At 39.9% G+C, this 14,094-nt stretch overlaps 1 protein-coding gene across 1 annotated transcript in view; it reads left to right on the top strand.

Moving 5' to 3' along the window:
* LOC115154023 (cadherin-10-like) overlaps positions 1 to 14,094 on the top strand; it is a 71,337-nt gene that overhangs the window by 18,693 nt on the left and 38,550 nt on the right. Inside the window, exon 3 of the mRNA XM_029699802.1 lies at positions 12,240 to 12,534. Coding sequence (XP_029555662.1) covers positions 12,240 to 12,534 — 295 coding nt within the window. The remainder of the gene's footprint in view (positions 1 to 12,239; positions 12,535 to 14,094) is intronic.

The raw sequence follows: 14,094 nt of genomic DNA, 5'->3' as shown, positions 1-14,094 counted from the left end.
TGTAATTTTGAATAGAGAAGACATTTCCAGATATTTTTGTTAGCTGAGTGTGATATAATTTACAAAGATTATACCTTTTTTAAACATCTTTTCAAATGTTTATTTTTTTATCAATTAGTATATTTAAGCAATGCGTAGTGCCTGGATAAGACCCTTTTGCCGTAGTATATTGGCCATATACCACAAACCCCCGTGGTGCCTTATTGCTATTATAAACTGGATACCAATGTAATTAGAACATTAAAAATTTATGTTTTGTCATTACCGTGGTATACGTTCTGATATACCATGGCTTTCAGCCAATCAGCATTCAGAGCTCGAACGAACCTATAATTGTGTTTCACCATAATATTTGTTGTATTATTTGTTCTGTTTGTTAATGGTGGATTAAACTGAAATTGCAACCAACTTTTCATATGGCTTCTTTTAAAAATAGAGATATTTTGGAGATTATATCATTTTCAAATAACCGAAAGTGAGAGGTTGTAATCTGAATAAAGGGAACAAGGCTATTCTTGAACATGGGGAGAGACATTTTCACTAATCTGCCAGAGAACCAGGTTGGATTTAAGTATAACTTTTGTACGACTGAAGCCTTTAGTGAGAGGTCTAATGCTTTAATATTTCATCATTTTTGCCTTCTGAATTTATATTCATTATATAAATAGGCCTGTTTAATTTTGTCTGGCCTGCTGTTCCAAATAAATTGAAATATTTTTCACACATATATATCATTTAAAAAAAACAGGTCGCTAGGTATAGGCGGGCAAGGCCATAACCAAATAGGTAAACTCGGATATGACTGAAGAGTTAATCAAGGTGATTTTTCCACAAATAGACAAGTATTTTCCTTTTCATGGTAGCAAGATTATATATATTTTTGCTAACTTTTTATTAAAATGTATTGTCGTGAGAATTTCTTTCTGGATTTGAATGCCGAGTATGTCCACATCATCGTTAGACCATTTTATTGGTGAACTACACGGTAATGTAAAGGTCAGTTTTTTTTGTGGTCCAATATGTAATATAGTACATAATAATTTGGTGTTAATTGACCAAGACTTACTTGGGCAAATACAATGCTGCATGTTATCTGTGCTTACCTCAAATCGCCACCAATGCATCCCTATTGAATTATATGTATTCTATTTTGTTGCCAAACTCATTCAACAATATTGCATTTCTGGAGGACATGTTCATAAAAACTACAGTGCCTGCATAGCCTATGTGGGGCATTAGGTCATAGATAGGAAATATCATAGCAATTCATACACTTTTATGTCACTTATTTTACTCATGGATCGACTCTATACTACTACATTAATCAATAACACTGCATGAATTACATGATTCAATTCCATACTGCTGCAAGAATTGACTGTATAATACTGCATGAATAGATTTGAATTTTGCATGAATCGACTGTATAAATCTGCATAAATCACTGGACTCAATAATACTGCATGAATACATGCAGCACAGGGGTATATTGCCCACTCCATACTAGTGTGCTAGCCTGCCAGTTATCCAGACTGGCAGACAGACGGTGTACTGTAAACAGCGGATTACACTGTGGCTTGTGAGATTGCCCATAAACGGACCTCCAATAATTACCTTTTAGTGTTTACCGTCTGAGCGTGTTGTGTATTTTCTGACCTGTCTAATTCAATAAGTGCTAGCACGTATATAGTAAATCCCTTAGTCCTGTGTTGTCTGAGAACTGTCAAACTCCAATTAGCTGGCAGACCTGACAGCATGGCTCCATTGTATGGAGTTCCCTCTTCCCTTTCATTTGATGGTCTCCTCTTTGTTTTCTTTCTGTCAATTCTCTCTCTTATTGGGGTTAACCATTGAGTCAGACGCATACCATATGTCCCAAATATCCCTGTTCAGAAGTAGTCAAAATGTAGGGAACAGGGTGCCAACATACTGCAAGTGTCATCAGCGGAATGTGCAGTGGGAAAGTAAAGAACACTGGGTAAAAACAAAGTACTTTAGGAGAATCTGAACACAATTGAAGAGTAGCCACTACATTTTATGTTGAAATTATTATATTGGCTTATCATATTCTTCAATGTTCAGCAATGAACATCATGAGTAAAACTATTCAGACTGTAGCTGTATTCATAATCAGCGTCCCAAAATGGAACCCTATTCCAACTTTTCACCAGTGCTGTGCACTAAATATGGAATAGGGTTCTATTAGCATATTTCTCACTTTCTTCCGAAAGTTGCATTGTTGTTGATCCTGGTTTTCAGATTGCAGAAAATAATGAGTTTCTCCCTCAGTGTGTTGATATTAATATTCATGAATATTATGATGCTGTGTCCCTCACTGCTTGTCACTTAGGATGTGATGGCCCATGAGATATAGTGCTAAATATAAGCCTATGACACTGTAGTATCAGCAGTGCAGTAACGAGCTTCAAGCCAGTCACTCATCATACTTACTTCAAGTAATGCTAATTTATTTCAAGACGATGAATAGTCTAGAAAAAGGCACTTAGATGGTACATCGGACCAAGCTTAGCAGAAACAAAAGTGCAAGAATATATGTTGTATTGTGTTCTTGTGATCCAATGATTTCCCCTATTTCTTTCCATTAAATGATTGCATTTTCATGTTGCTGGGTCTTGTAGGCAACTTGGGGAATGTCTACACTTGACACTTACAGTACATGCAAATTCTGCTATCAGAATAAAATGTTTGCATTGAAAAGACATGTCTTGACACACAGAAGTCGCATTGCGGTCTGATTATGTTCAGATCTGGTCAGTGACACATCGTATGTAGATTTCTCCTCAGTCTGGACTCAATCAGGCTATTGACAGTGCATACAGTGAGCGATGTCATCAGCATTCCACCCACAAGTCTTTTGGGAGTGAGAGGCACCTTTTCCTTATAACTGCTAGCTAGCTTCCTGGCTAGCTACAGAGACTATCGAGTTACAGCAGTTTGCTAGCTACTGCCATTAAGTTGTTGTTTTGCTATTTTCATATTTTACCTATGCCTCCTTTTGAGGAATGGTTACTGGCATGTAAATATAGCGCCATAGACACGTTTAAATATAGGCGTAGACACATGATGTGTTCAGAATTCCATGATCTGAACTCAAATCAAATTTTGCAGATGTTATCACAGGTGCAGCGAAATACTTCCGTTTCTAGCTCCAGAAGTGAAGTAACACCGAACAACATAAAACAAAACACACAAATACATTTATAAACTATAATAAAATAATAAAAATCAAGAAATATCAGAACGAGCAATGTCAGAGTCCAGAATATATATACAGTACCAGTCAAAAGTTTGGACACACCTACTCATTCCAGGGTTTTTTTTTATTTTTACACTTTTCTACATTGTAGAATAATAGTGAGACACTAAACTATGAAATAACACATATGGAATCATGCACTAACCAAAAAAAGTGTAAAAAAAATCTAAATACAAGTCCATATTGTGGCAAGAACAGCTCAAATAAGCAAATAGAAATGACAGTCCATCATTACTTTAAGACATGGTCAGTCAATGTGGAACATTTTAAGAACTTTGAAAGTTTCTTCAAGTGCAGTTGCAAAAACCATTAAGCGCTATAATGAAAATGGCTCTCATGAGGACCGCCACAGGAAAGGAAGACCCAGAATTACCTCTGCTGCAAAGGATAAGTTCATTAGAGTTAACTGCACCTCAGATTGCTTCCCAAATAAATGCTTCAAAGAGTTCAAGTAACAGACACATCTCAACATCAACTGTTCTGAGGAAACTGCATGAATCAGGCCTTCACGGTCAATTTGCTGGAAAGAAAACACTACTAAAGGACACCAATAAGAAGAAGAGACTTGCTTTTGCCAAGAAACACGAGCAATGGACATTAGACCGGTGGATATCTGTCCTTTGGTCTGAGTCCAAATTTGAGATTTTTTTGTTCCAAACGCTGTGTCTTTGAGACGCAGAGTAGGTGAACGGATGATCTCCGCATGTGTGGTTGCCACCATGAAGCATGGAGGAGGAGGTGTGATGGTGTGGCGGTGCTTTGCTGGTGACACTGTCGCTGATTTATTTAGAATTCAAGGCACACTTTACCAGCATGGCACGACAGCATTCTGCAGCGATATGCCATCCCATCTGGTTTGCGATTAGTGGGACTTTCATTTCTTTTTAACAGGACAACGACCCAACACACCTCCAGGCTCTGTAAGGGCTATTTTACCAAGAAGGAGAATGATGGAGTGCTGCATCAGATGACCTGGCCTCCACAATTGCACGACCTCAACCCAATTGAGATGGTTTGGGATGAGTTGGAGCACAGAGTGAAGGAAAAGCAGCATATATGGGAACTCCTTCAAGACTGTTGGAAAAGCATTCCAGGTGAAGCTGGTTGAGAGTGCTTTGTTTAACACTTTTTCTGGTTACTACAAGATTCCATATGTGTTATTTCATAGTTTTGATGGCTTCACTATTATTCTAAAATGTAGAAAATTGTACAAATAACTTCTTGCGCCTACCATCCCGTTAGCGGGATCATTTTCCAGCGAAAACTCCTAGCGACATTAGCATAACGAAATTCAATATTTTTTTTTTTTCAAATATAGGGCTGTCTCATATCGTTTTATAGATACACCTCTCTTGAATCGACCCTCGTTGTCCGATTTCAAAAAGGTTTTACAGGAAAAGCACAATATTAGATTATGTTAGAGGAGTACTTTCTAAAAGTAGCATCATATGAATTTTCCGAGAAAGCACACCCATCACATATAACCAAAAAACAGCTAAATGCAGCACTAACCTTTAACAAACTTCATCAGATGACACACCTAGGACATCATGTTACACACAGCATGCAATCTTTTGTTCAATAAAGGTCATATTTCTATATAAAAACAGCATTTTACATCGGCACCTGAGGTTGACTAACTATTTTCCCATATAATGCGTCCCGGGAAACAGTGCTACAATTTTATAAATTACTATTCGAAAACGATTTTTTTAATATATATTGTCAATCTAAGATTTATAGATGAATATCTCTTGAAAACACCCGTCAAAACAGATTTTAAATTAACTTTACAGGGTAATCACACTTTGAGATCAAATGGGATGCGATACCCAGAAATTGAGCTCGAAAACCTAGCTCGGCGCCATCTTTGAACATTTGAGCAAGTAACATCTGATATTGTATAATATCGCCAATAATCCCTCACCTTTAGTTGTCTTCATCAGAAAACACTTCCCGATGTCCCAGGTCCATGACAAATGTATTTTCGGTCGAAAAAGTCCATGCTTTATGTTCCATTAGCTTCCTGTTGTTAGCGCGTCCTAAGGCTGTAATCAAATGTTGTTCCGTGCGCGGCACCTGTCTAACGCAAAATGACTGTTTACGGTTAGTTAGGTTCGTTCAAACATGTCAAACGTTGTATAAAATAATCGTCAGGGCCTGTTTCAACAAGAGAGCCAATCAGATTCGAGTGGGACGATGTCATTGTGTTTCAAAAGGCTTCCAAAGGTGGGGGCAGACACGGCCGCCGACGTCACAATGCTCATGGCCCTACTACTCTGACCAATTGCCACATCGTCTCTTTCACTGAGTTTCTACCGCAGAACCCTCAAAACACTTTGTAAAGACTGGGGACATCTAGTGGAAGCACTGGAAAGTGCTCAATTATCATTTTTTTACGTTGTGATTTATAGGTAATGCTGTGAAGTCGAGTCCACAATTCAGATTTCCACTTCCTGGTTCAATCGGTCTCGGGGTTTTGACTGCCATACGAGTTCTGTTATACTCACAGACACCATTCAAACAGTTTTAGAAAATGTAGGGTGTTTTCTATCCATATAAAATAAGTATATGCATGTCTTAGCTTCTGACTTTGATTAGTAGGCCGTTGAAAATGGGAACGATTTTTTTTCAAAATGCGCTGTGGCGCCCCCTATCCTAGGGTAAGTCCAACAGGATAAAGAAAAACCCTTAAATGAGTTGGTGTGTCCAAACGTTTGACTGGTACTGTATTTCAATATATATGTATATGTGTGTGTGTGTGTGTGTGTGTGTGTGTGTGTGTGTGTGTGTGTGTGTGTGTGTGTGTGTGTATGTATATATGTATATATATATGTATATGTATATGTATATGTGTATGTATATGTATATGTGTATATATGTATATATGTGTATGTATATATATATATATGTGTGTATATATATATATATATATATATATGTGTATATATATGTATGTATATGTGTATATATATATATATGTGTGTATATATATATATATATGTATATATATATATGTATGTATATATGTATGTATATGTGTATATATATATATATGTGTGTATATATATATATGTATATATATATATATATATATATGTATGTATATGTGTGTATGTATATGTATGTATGTATATATATATATGTATATATATATGTGTATATGTGTGTGTGTGTGTGTGTATGTATATGTATGTATGTATGTATATGTATATGTGTGTGTATATGTATATGTGTATGTATGTATGTGTGTGTATATATGTGTATATATATATATATGTATATACGTATATATGTATATATATATATGTGTGTGTATATATATATATATATATCTGTGTATATATGTGTATATGTGTATACTGCTCAAAAAAATAAAGGGAACACTTAAACAACACAATGTAACTCCAAGTCAATCGCACTTCTGTGAAATCAAACTGTCCACTTAGGAAGCAACACTGATTGACAATAAATTTCACATGCTGTTGTGCAAATGGAATAGACAACAGGTGGAAATTATAGGCAATTAGCAAGACACCCCCAATAAAGGAGTGGTTCTGCAGGTGGGGACCACAGACCACTTCTCAGTTCCTATGCTTCCTGGCTGATGTTTTGGTCACTTTTGAATGCTGGCGGTGCTTTCACTCTAGTGGTAACATGAGACGGAGTCTACAACCCACACAAGTGGCTCAGGTAGTGCAGCTCATCCAGGATGGCACATCAATGCGAGCTGTGGCAAGAAGGTTTGCTGTGTCTGTCAGCGTAGTGTCCAGAGCATGGAGGCGCTACCAGGAGACAGGCCAGTACATCAGGAGACGTGGAGGAGGCCGTAGGAGGGCAACAACCCAGCAGCAGGACCGCTACCTCCGCCTTTGTGCAAGGAGGAGCAGGAGAAGCACTGCCAGAGCCCTGCAAAATGACCTCCAGCAGGCCACAAATGTGCATGTGTCTGCTCAAACGGTCAGAAACAGACTCCATGAGGGTGGTATGAGGGCCCGACGTCCACAGGTGGGGGTTGTGCTTACAGCCCAACACCGTGCAGGACCTTTGGCATTTGCCAGAGAACACCAAGATTGGCAAATTCGCCACTGGCGCCTTGTGATCTTCACAGATGAAAGCAGGTTCACACTGAGCACGTGACAGATGTGACAGAGTCTGGAGACGCCGTGGAGAACGTTCTGCTGCCTGCAACATCCTCAAGCATGACCGGTTTGGCGGTGGGTCACTCATGGTGTGGGGTGGCATTTCTTTGGGGGGCCGCACAGCCCTCCATGTGCTCGCCAGAGGTAGCCTGACTGCCATTAGGTACCGAGATGAGATCCTCAGACCCCTTGTGAGACCATATGCTGGTGCGGTTGGCCCTGGGTTCCTCCTAATGCAAGACAATGCTAGACCTCATGTGGCTGGAGTGTGTCAGCAGTTCCTGCAAGAGGAAGGCATTGATGCTATGGACTGGCCCGCCCGTTTCCCAGACCTGAAACCAATTGAGCACATCTGGGACATCATGTCTCGCTCCATCCACCAACGCCACGTTGCACCACAGACTGTCCAGGAGTTGGCGGATGCTTTAGTCCAGGTCTGGGAGGAGATCCCTCAGGAGACCATCTGCCACCTCATCAGGAGCATGCCCAGGCATTGTAGGGAGGTCATACAGGCACGTGTAGGCCACACACACTACTGAGCCTCATTTTGACTTGTTTTAAGGACATTACATCAAAGTTGGATCAGCCTGTAGTGTGGTTTTCCACTTTAATTTTGAGTGTGACTCCAAATCCAGACCTCCATGGGTTGATAAATTGGATTTCCATTGATTTTTTTTGTGTGATTTTGTTGTCAGCACATTCAACTATGTAAAGAAAAAAGTATTTAATAAGATTATTTATTTCACTCAGATCTAGGATGTGTTGTTTAAGTGTTCCCTTTATTTTTTTGAGCAGTGTATATATATATATATGTATATGTGTAAAAAAGACACCTGTCCACAGAAGCAATCAATCAATCAGATTCCAAACTCTCCACCATGGCCAAGACCAAAGAGCTCTCCAAGGATGTCAGGGACAAGATTGTAGACCTACACAAGGCTGGAATCGTCTACAAAGACCATCACCAAAGCAGCTTGGTGAGAAGGTGACAACATTTGGTGCGATAATTCGCAAATGGAAGAAACACAAAAGAACTGTCAATATCCCTCGGCCTGGGGCTCCATGGGGTTGCAATGATCATGAGAATGGTGAGGAATCATCCCAGAACTACTCGGGAGGATCTTGTCAATGATCTCAAGGCAGCTGGGACCATAGTCACCAAGAAAACAATTGGTAACACACTACGCCGTGAAGGACTGAAATCCTGCAGCGCCCGCAAGGTCCCCCTGCTCAAGAATAGATATACAGGCCTGTCTGAAGTCTGCCATTGAACATCTGAATGACTCAGAGGACAAATGGTGAAAGTGTTGTGGTCAGATGAGACCAAAATGGAGCTCTTTGACATCAACTCAACTCGCCGTGTTTGGATGAGGAGGAATGCTGCCTATGACCCCAAGAACTCCATCTCCACCGTCAAACATGGAGGTGGAAACATTATGCTTTGGGGGTGTTTTTCTGCTAAGGGGACAGGACAACTTCACCGCATCAAAAAGACGATGGACGGGGCCATGTACCGTGAAATCTTGGGTGAGAACCTCCTTCCCTCAGCCAGGGCATTGAAAATGGGTCGTGGATGGGTATTCCAGCATGACAATGACCCAAAACACATGGCCAAGCCAACAAAGGAGTGGCTCAAGAAAAAGCACATTAAGGTCCTAGAGTGGCCTAGCCAGTCTCCAGACCTTAATTCCATAGAAAATATGTGGAGGGAGCTGAAGGTTCGAGTTGCCAAACGTCAGACTCGAAACCCTCCTGAGATGTGTGCAAACCTGGTGGCCAACAAGGGTTTTGCCACCAAGTACTAAGTCATGTTTTGCAGAGGGGTCAAATACTTATTTCATTAAAATGCAAATTAATGTATAAAATTTTTTACATGCGTTTTTCTGGATATTTTTGTTTTTATTCTGTCTCTCACTGTTCAAATAAACCTACCATTAAAATTATAGACTGATCCTTTCTTTGTCAGTGGGCAAACGTACAAAATCAGCAAGGGATCAAATACTTTTCCCCCCCGCTGTACTACCGTACACACTTTTGTATCCCTCAATCATATAGTGCTTACTACAGAATTTTGTAGTATACTCTAGAATTCTATATTATACATAGTAGTATCCCTATAGGAATTCCCTATAGGAATACTACAGTAGTATCCACAAAAAAAACACTGTTGGAAATACCACACAGCAAAGTCAACAATAACACTACAGTCTGCAAAAACACATCACTTTTCTAACTATAGTAATAATTTGCATATACCCTGCCCCCTCCCCCATATCCCAATTTGTGCCACCCATAAGTAAGAAATCTACATGCCAAGTCGACCATATATTGTGCACACTACACATTATAGAAAAGAGCAGAAATGCTGAAATACTTGAATAGACCCTATTTTGAGCTAGCTACAGATTATGGAAAATGTGGTCTTTGAATATTCCTCTAGGAGAAAGCTTGCACTTCTTTGTCAAAGATAATGAAGCAAAAACATTATACTAAACACTACTATTCATTCTATAGTTAACTGTAAATACTATGGTATATTAAATGTAAATACTAAAGTCTGCAAATACACTGGAGTGAATAGTATTTATACCATAGTATACTATAGATTTTTTATGTAGGAGTATATTGATGTGGGTGTTGTAACATCAAATACAGGACTTAAGGGTTGTCCGTTTAAAATTACCCACAGAATATGATTATTTCGATCAGACAGGGCACGCCCTGCGTGGCCACTTCAGTCGGAAAGTTACAATTAGGATAAGAAGCAATGCAATGAATTTGAGGGACAAGCTTTAAGTACACACTCACTTTGCTAAGAATCCATGGGAATGCAAGATGGATGTTCTGTGCCAAACAGAGCAGTCTCTGAGCAACCATTCATGTTTTTTTATTTTATTATTTTACCCCCTTTGTCTCCCAATTTCATGGTATCCAATTGGTAGTATTTGGTAGCTGCAACTCCCGTACGGACTCGGGAGATGCAAAGGTCGAGAGCCATGCGTCCTCTGAAACACAACCCAACTAAGCCGCACTGCTTCTTGACACAACGCACATCCAACCCAGAAGCCAGCCGCACCAATGTGTCGGAGGAAACACCGTACACCTAGTAACCTGGTCAGTGTGCACTGTGCTCGGCCCACCACAGGAGTCGCTAGTACGCGATGAGACAAGGATATCCCTGCCGGCCAAACCCTCCCTAACCCAGACGACGCTGGGCCAATTGTGCGCCGCACCATGGGCCTCCCGGTCGCGGTCGGCTGCGACAGAGCCTGGGCTCGAACTCAGAATCTCTGGTGGCACGGCTGGCATTGTGACGCCCGGGAGGCCCATTCATGTTGTTTTTTAATTAAAACACGTCTAATATACGGTCCATACAAGAACCATATATGATCCAAACAAGAACCATTGCCTCTAGATCAGTCTCTGAGCTCGCATGTTTGTGCTAGCATTCTTGTTTTTCCATTTCTCAAATTAAGTAAATAAATTGTGAGGGATGGTAATCGTCAGCCAAGAGTATATAAACTCTGAAATCAAATGTCTGTGAATTGAATGTATCCAAGACCAATATAGTGAGCAATAATCAAAATCTCAAGATAGTTGCTACATGGCATTTATTATTATTACTGTAATTTCCGGACTATTAAGCGCACCTGAATATAAGCCGCACCCACTGAATTAAAAAATGTATATGATTTTGAACATAAATAAGCCGCACATGTCTATAAGCCGCAGGTGCCTACCGGTACATTGAAACAAATTAACTTTACACAGGCTTTAACGAATCACGGCTTGTAACAAAAATAAATAGGCTTTAACGAAACACGGTGTGTAACAAAAATAAATAGGCTTTATCGAAACACGGCTTGTAACAAAAAATAAAAAAATTGCAGTAAACAGTAGCCTACCAAGAAAGTCATTGGTCACTATCTTCCTCCTCCTGTGCACTGAAACCACTGAACCACTGAAACCACTCGGAGTTGAATAGCCTCAGAATTGCTTCATCCGATATTAGATCGTTTTCATTGTCGCTCTCGTCACTTTCATCCGGAGGCAAATCCCCCGCTGAGCCCTCTTCAACACGCAGCAGTCCAGCCTTTTGAAACCCGTTGATGATAGTGGATTTTTTCACAATGCTCCACGCTGTCAGGACCCACTGGCAGACTTGACCATAAGTTGCTCTTCGCATGCGACCCGTTTTAGTGAAGGATTTCTCCCCACTTGTCATCCAAGCCTCCCACTGAACACGGAGCGCCACCTTAAATGCACGATTTACACTGATGTCGAGTGGCTGCAAATACTTTGTTGTGCCCCCAGGAATCAGGGTGACAAAATGACTACCGTAACCAGAATGATGGGACGTTTGAGCGCGCTCGATTTAATCTAAACAGTAAACAAAAAAGTTCTTTGACCTTAACCCATTCGGCAATTTCATTGGTCTAATGAAAGCTTCATGCCGCCAAAAAACTGAGCACGTCACAGAATCTTTTTTTTATTTTTATTTTTTTATTTGAAAGCGGGAAAAATCCATATATTAGCCGCATCATTGTTTAAGCCGCGAGGTTCAAAGCGTGGGAAAAAAGTTGCGGCTTATAGTCCGGAAATTACGGTATTATTATGTTATAGCTAGCTTGGCTGTATATGAACATCTGTCCAAAGATTCTAATCCAAGGCAGATGTAAAGATGTAATGTTGAATTTCGTGTTGAATCTGTGATTTACATTTGAGTTTTTTGTACATTTCAAATTTCCTGACTGACTCTGAATGTTCTCTCCATCTCAAAAGAAATCTCTTACATGGTTTTTCCTTCTTTCTATCCACAGCTGCATTCCAATATGGACCGAGGGGATGGTAACGTGAAGTACATTCTAACTGGAGACGGGGTGGGGAGCTTGTTTCTAATAGATGAGAACTCAGGTGACATTCACGCCACTAAGCGGTTGGACAGGGAGGAGAGGGCCATATACACACTCCATGCTAAGGTGGTGGATAAGAGGACCAACAAGACACTGGAGGCTGATACTGAATTTAACATCAAGATCCATGACATCAATGACAATGAGCCAAAGTTCTCAAAAGACATCTATTTCGCCAGTGTCCCAGAGATGTCAGATGTAGGTGAGTAAAAACAACTGCTTGGTCTGAGTTGGTCCTTTTGTGATGCTGTATTTCCATTTAGAAATGTGAATGACAATTATTTTTTAAACTTAACAAAGGCAGAGATAATGAACTGGAAATCAAATCATGTAATTGACACCATAATATGCATATGTAATAGTGGAAGGTTGAATCTTTAGTGAAGGTTTTGCCTCATTACCCTGAACTTAATTAAGATAATATAGATTAACAAGTAGGCACAAATACATACAAAGCCTTAAAAAGTAAAACGGGCAAACTGGAATACATTTCCAATTATGAGCCCACAAATTATTAGAAAGTGTAATTGCAAGTTAAATAAAAGCCTATTTGCCAATATGGCAAATAATCGTCCTCTATCGTGTTCACATAATGATGGAATCATTAACTGATTCAAGAGAGAGGATGTTGAGGTTAACTGTGACTGGAATTGTGGCTGGAATTGCTGGAATTTTTGAAAACATTGATGAAATTGTGGCTGGAATTGCTGGAAACATTTGATGAAAGTATTGAGCAGTGGAGCTCTTATACAGAACAGTTTGAATATTTTGTTCTTGCATATTACATTGATGAGGACAAAATTGTGCCTAAATTATTTAGTATTATGGGGCCAAAGAAATGTAATTTGCTCCGCAGTCTGCTACAGGCAAGGTAATACAATGTGTGGGGGTATTGTGGAAATACTAGAAGGACCATTTTCACCAAATTACTAGTTATTGGTGAAGGGTTCCACAGAAGAAGTCAGGAATAAGTAGAATCAGTGACACGTTTGCTGCTGCATTGAATAAACTATCAGTGCACTGTGAGTTTGATGTTCTAAATGACAGCATTAGAGACAGACTAGTATGTGAGCTAAGGCATGAAGCTACACAAGAGACTATTGACTGAAAGTAATCGGACCTTTGCAAAAGCTATTACAGTCAGTGTGTCCATGGAAATAGCTGCAAAAGAGGCTCAACAGTTGGATTTATCAGGAAATGTGCACCAAGTTGCAACTGATAATCAGGAGAGGGAAATCAATGCACATGCTTCCACTGTGTCAAAGCAGGATATCAGGTGTCTACATGCTGGCATAAGGACATGGATTGATGAGCCTGTGGTAAAAAAGCGCCTTGTCGAACGAGCCTGCAGAAACAAAAAGAGCTCAGAGGAAACGTGTAAGACTGAAAACAAGAAAGAGACATTACAACACTAGAAAAATAGACATGTTTAGGCTGTTTAGCAAGTGACCAATCAGACGAGGAAGTCACACTGAATATACTGACTGTTGCTGGGGGGCTGCATGGCTACTATGTCTCTCCCTTGCTAGATGGGCAGCCGGTGCATATAGAGATTGACATGGGCAGCTGTATCTCTTGTGTCAGACACAGTTTGACAAAAAGACACTGGAACACCTTCCACTTCAGCCAGCACACATCATATTAAAATCTTACACGGGTGAATCTGTCGCCATGAGAGGCATCACTGAGGTCACAGTTCAGATAAAGGGACAAACTGAAAAAATGCCAGTCTATATTGTGAAAGGAAACTGTCCATCACTAC

The sequence above is a fragment of the Salmo trutta genome, chromosome 2 (assembly GCF_901001165.1).
Source record: "Salmo trutta chromosome 2, fSalTru1.1, whole genome shotgun sequence".
Lineage (NCBI taxonomy): Eukaryota > Metazoa > Chordata > Actinopteri > Salmoniformes > Salmonidae > Salmo > Salmo trutta.
Note: the sequence above shows the minus strand (reverse complement) of the source record. Positions and strands in the feature narration are given on the sequence as shown.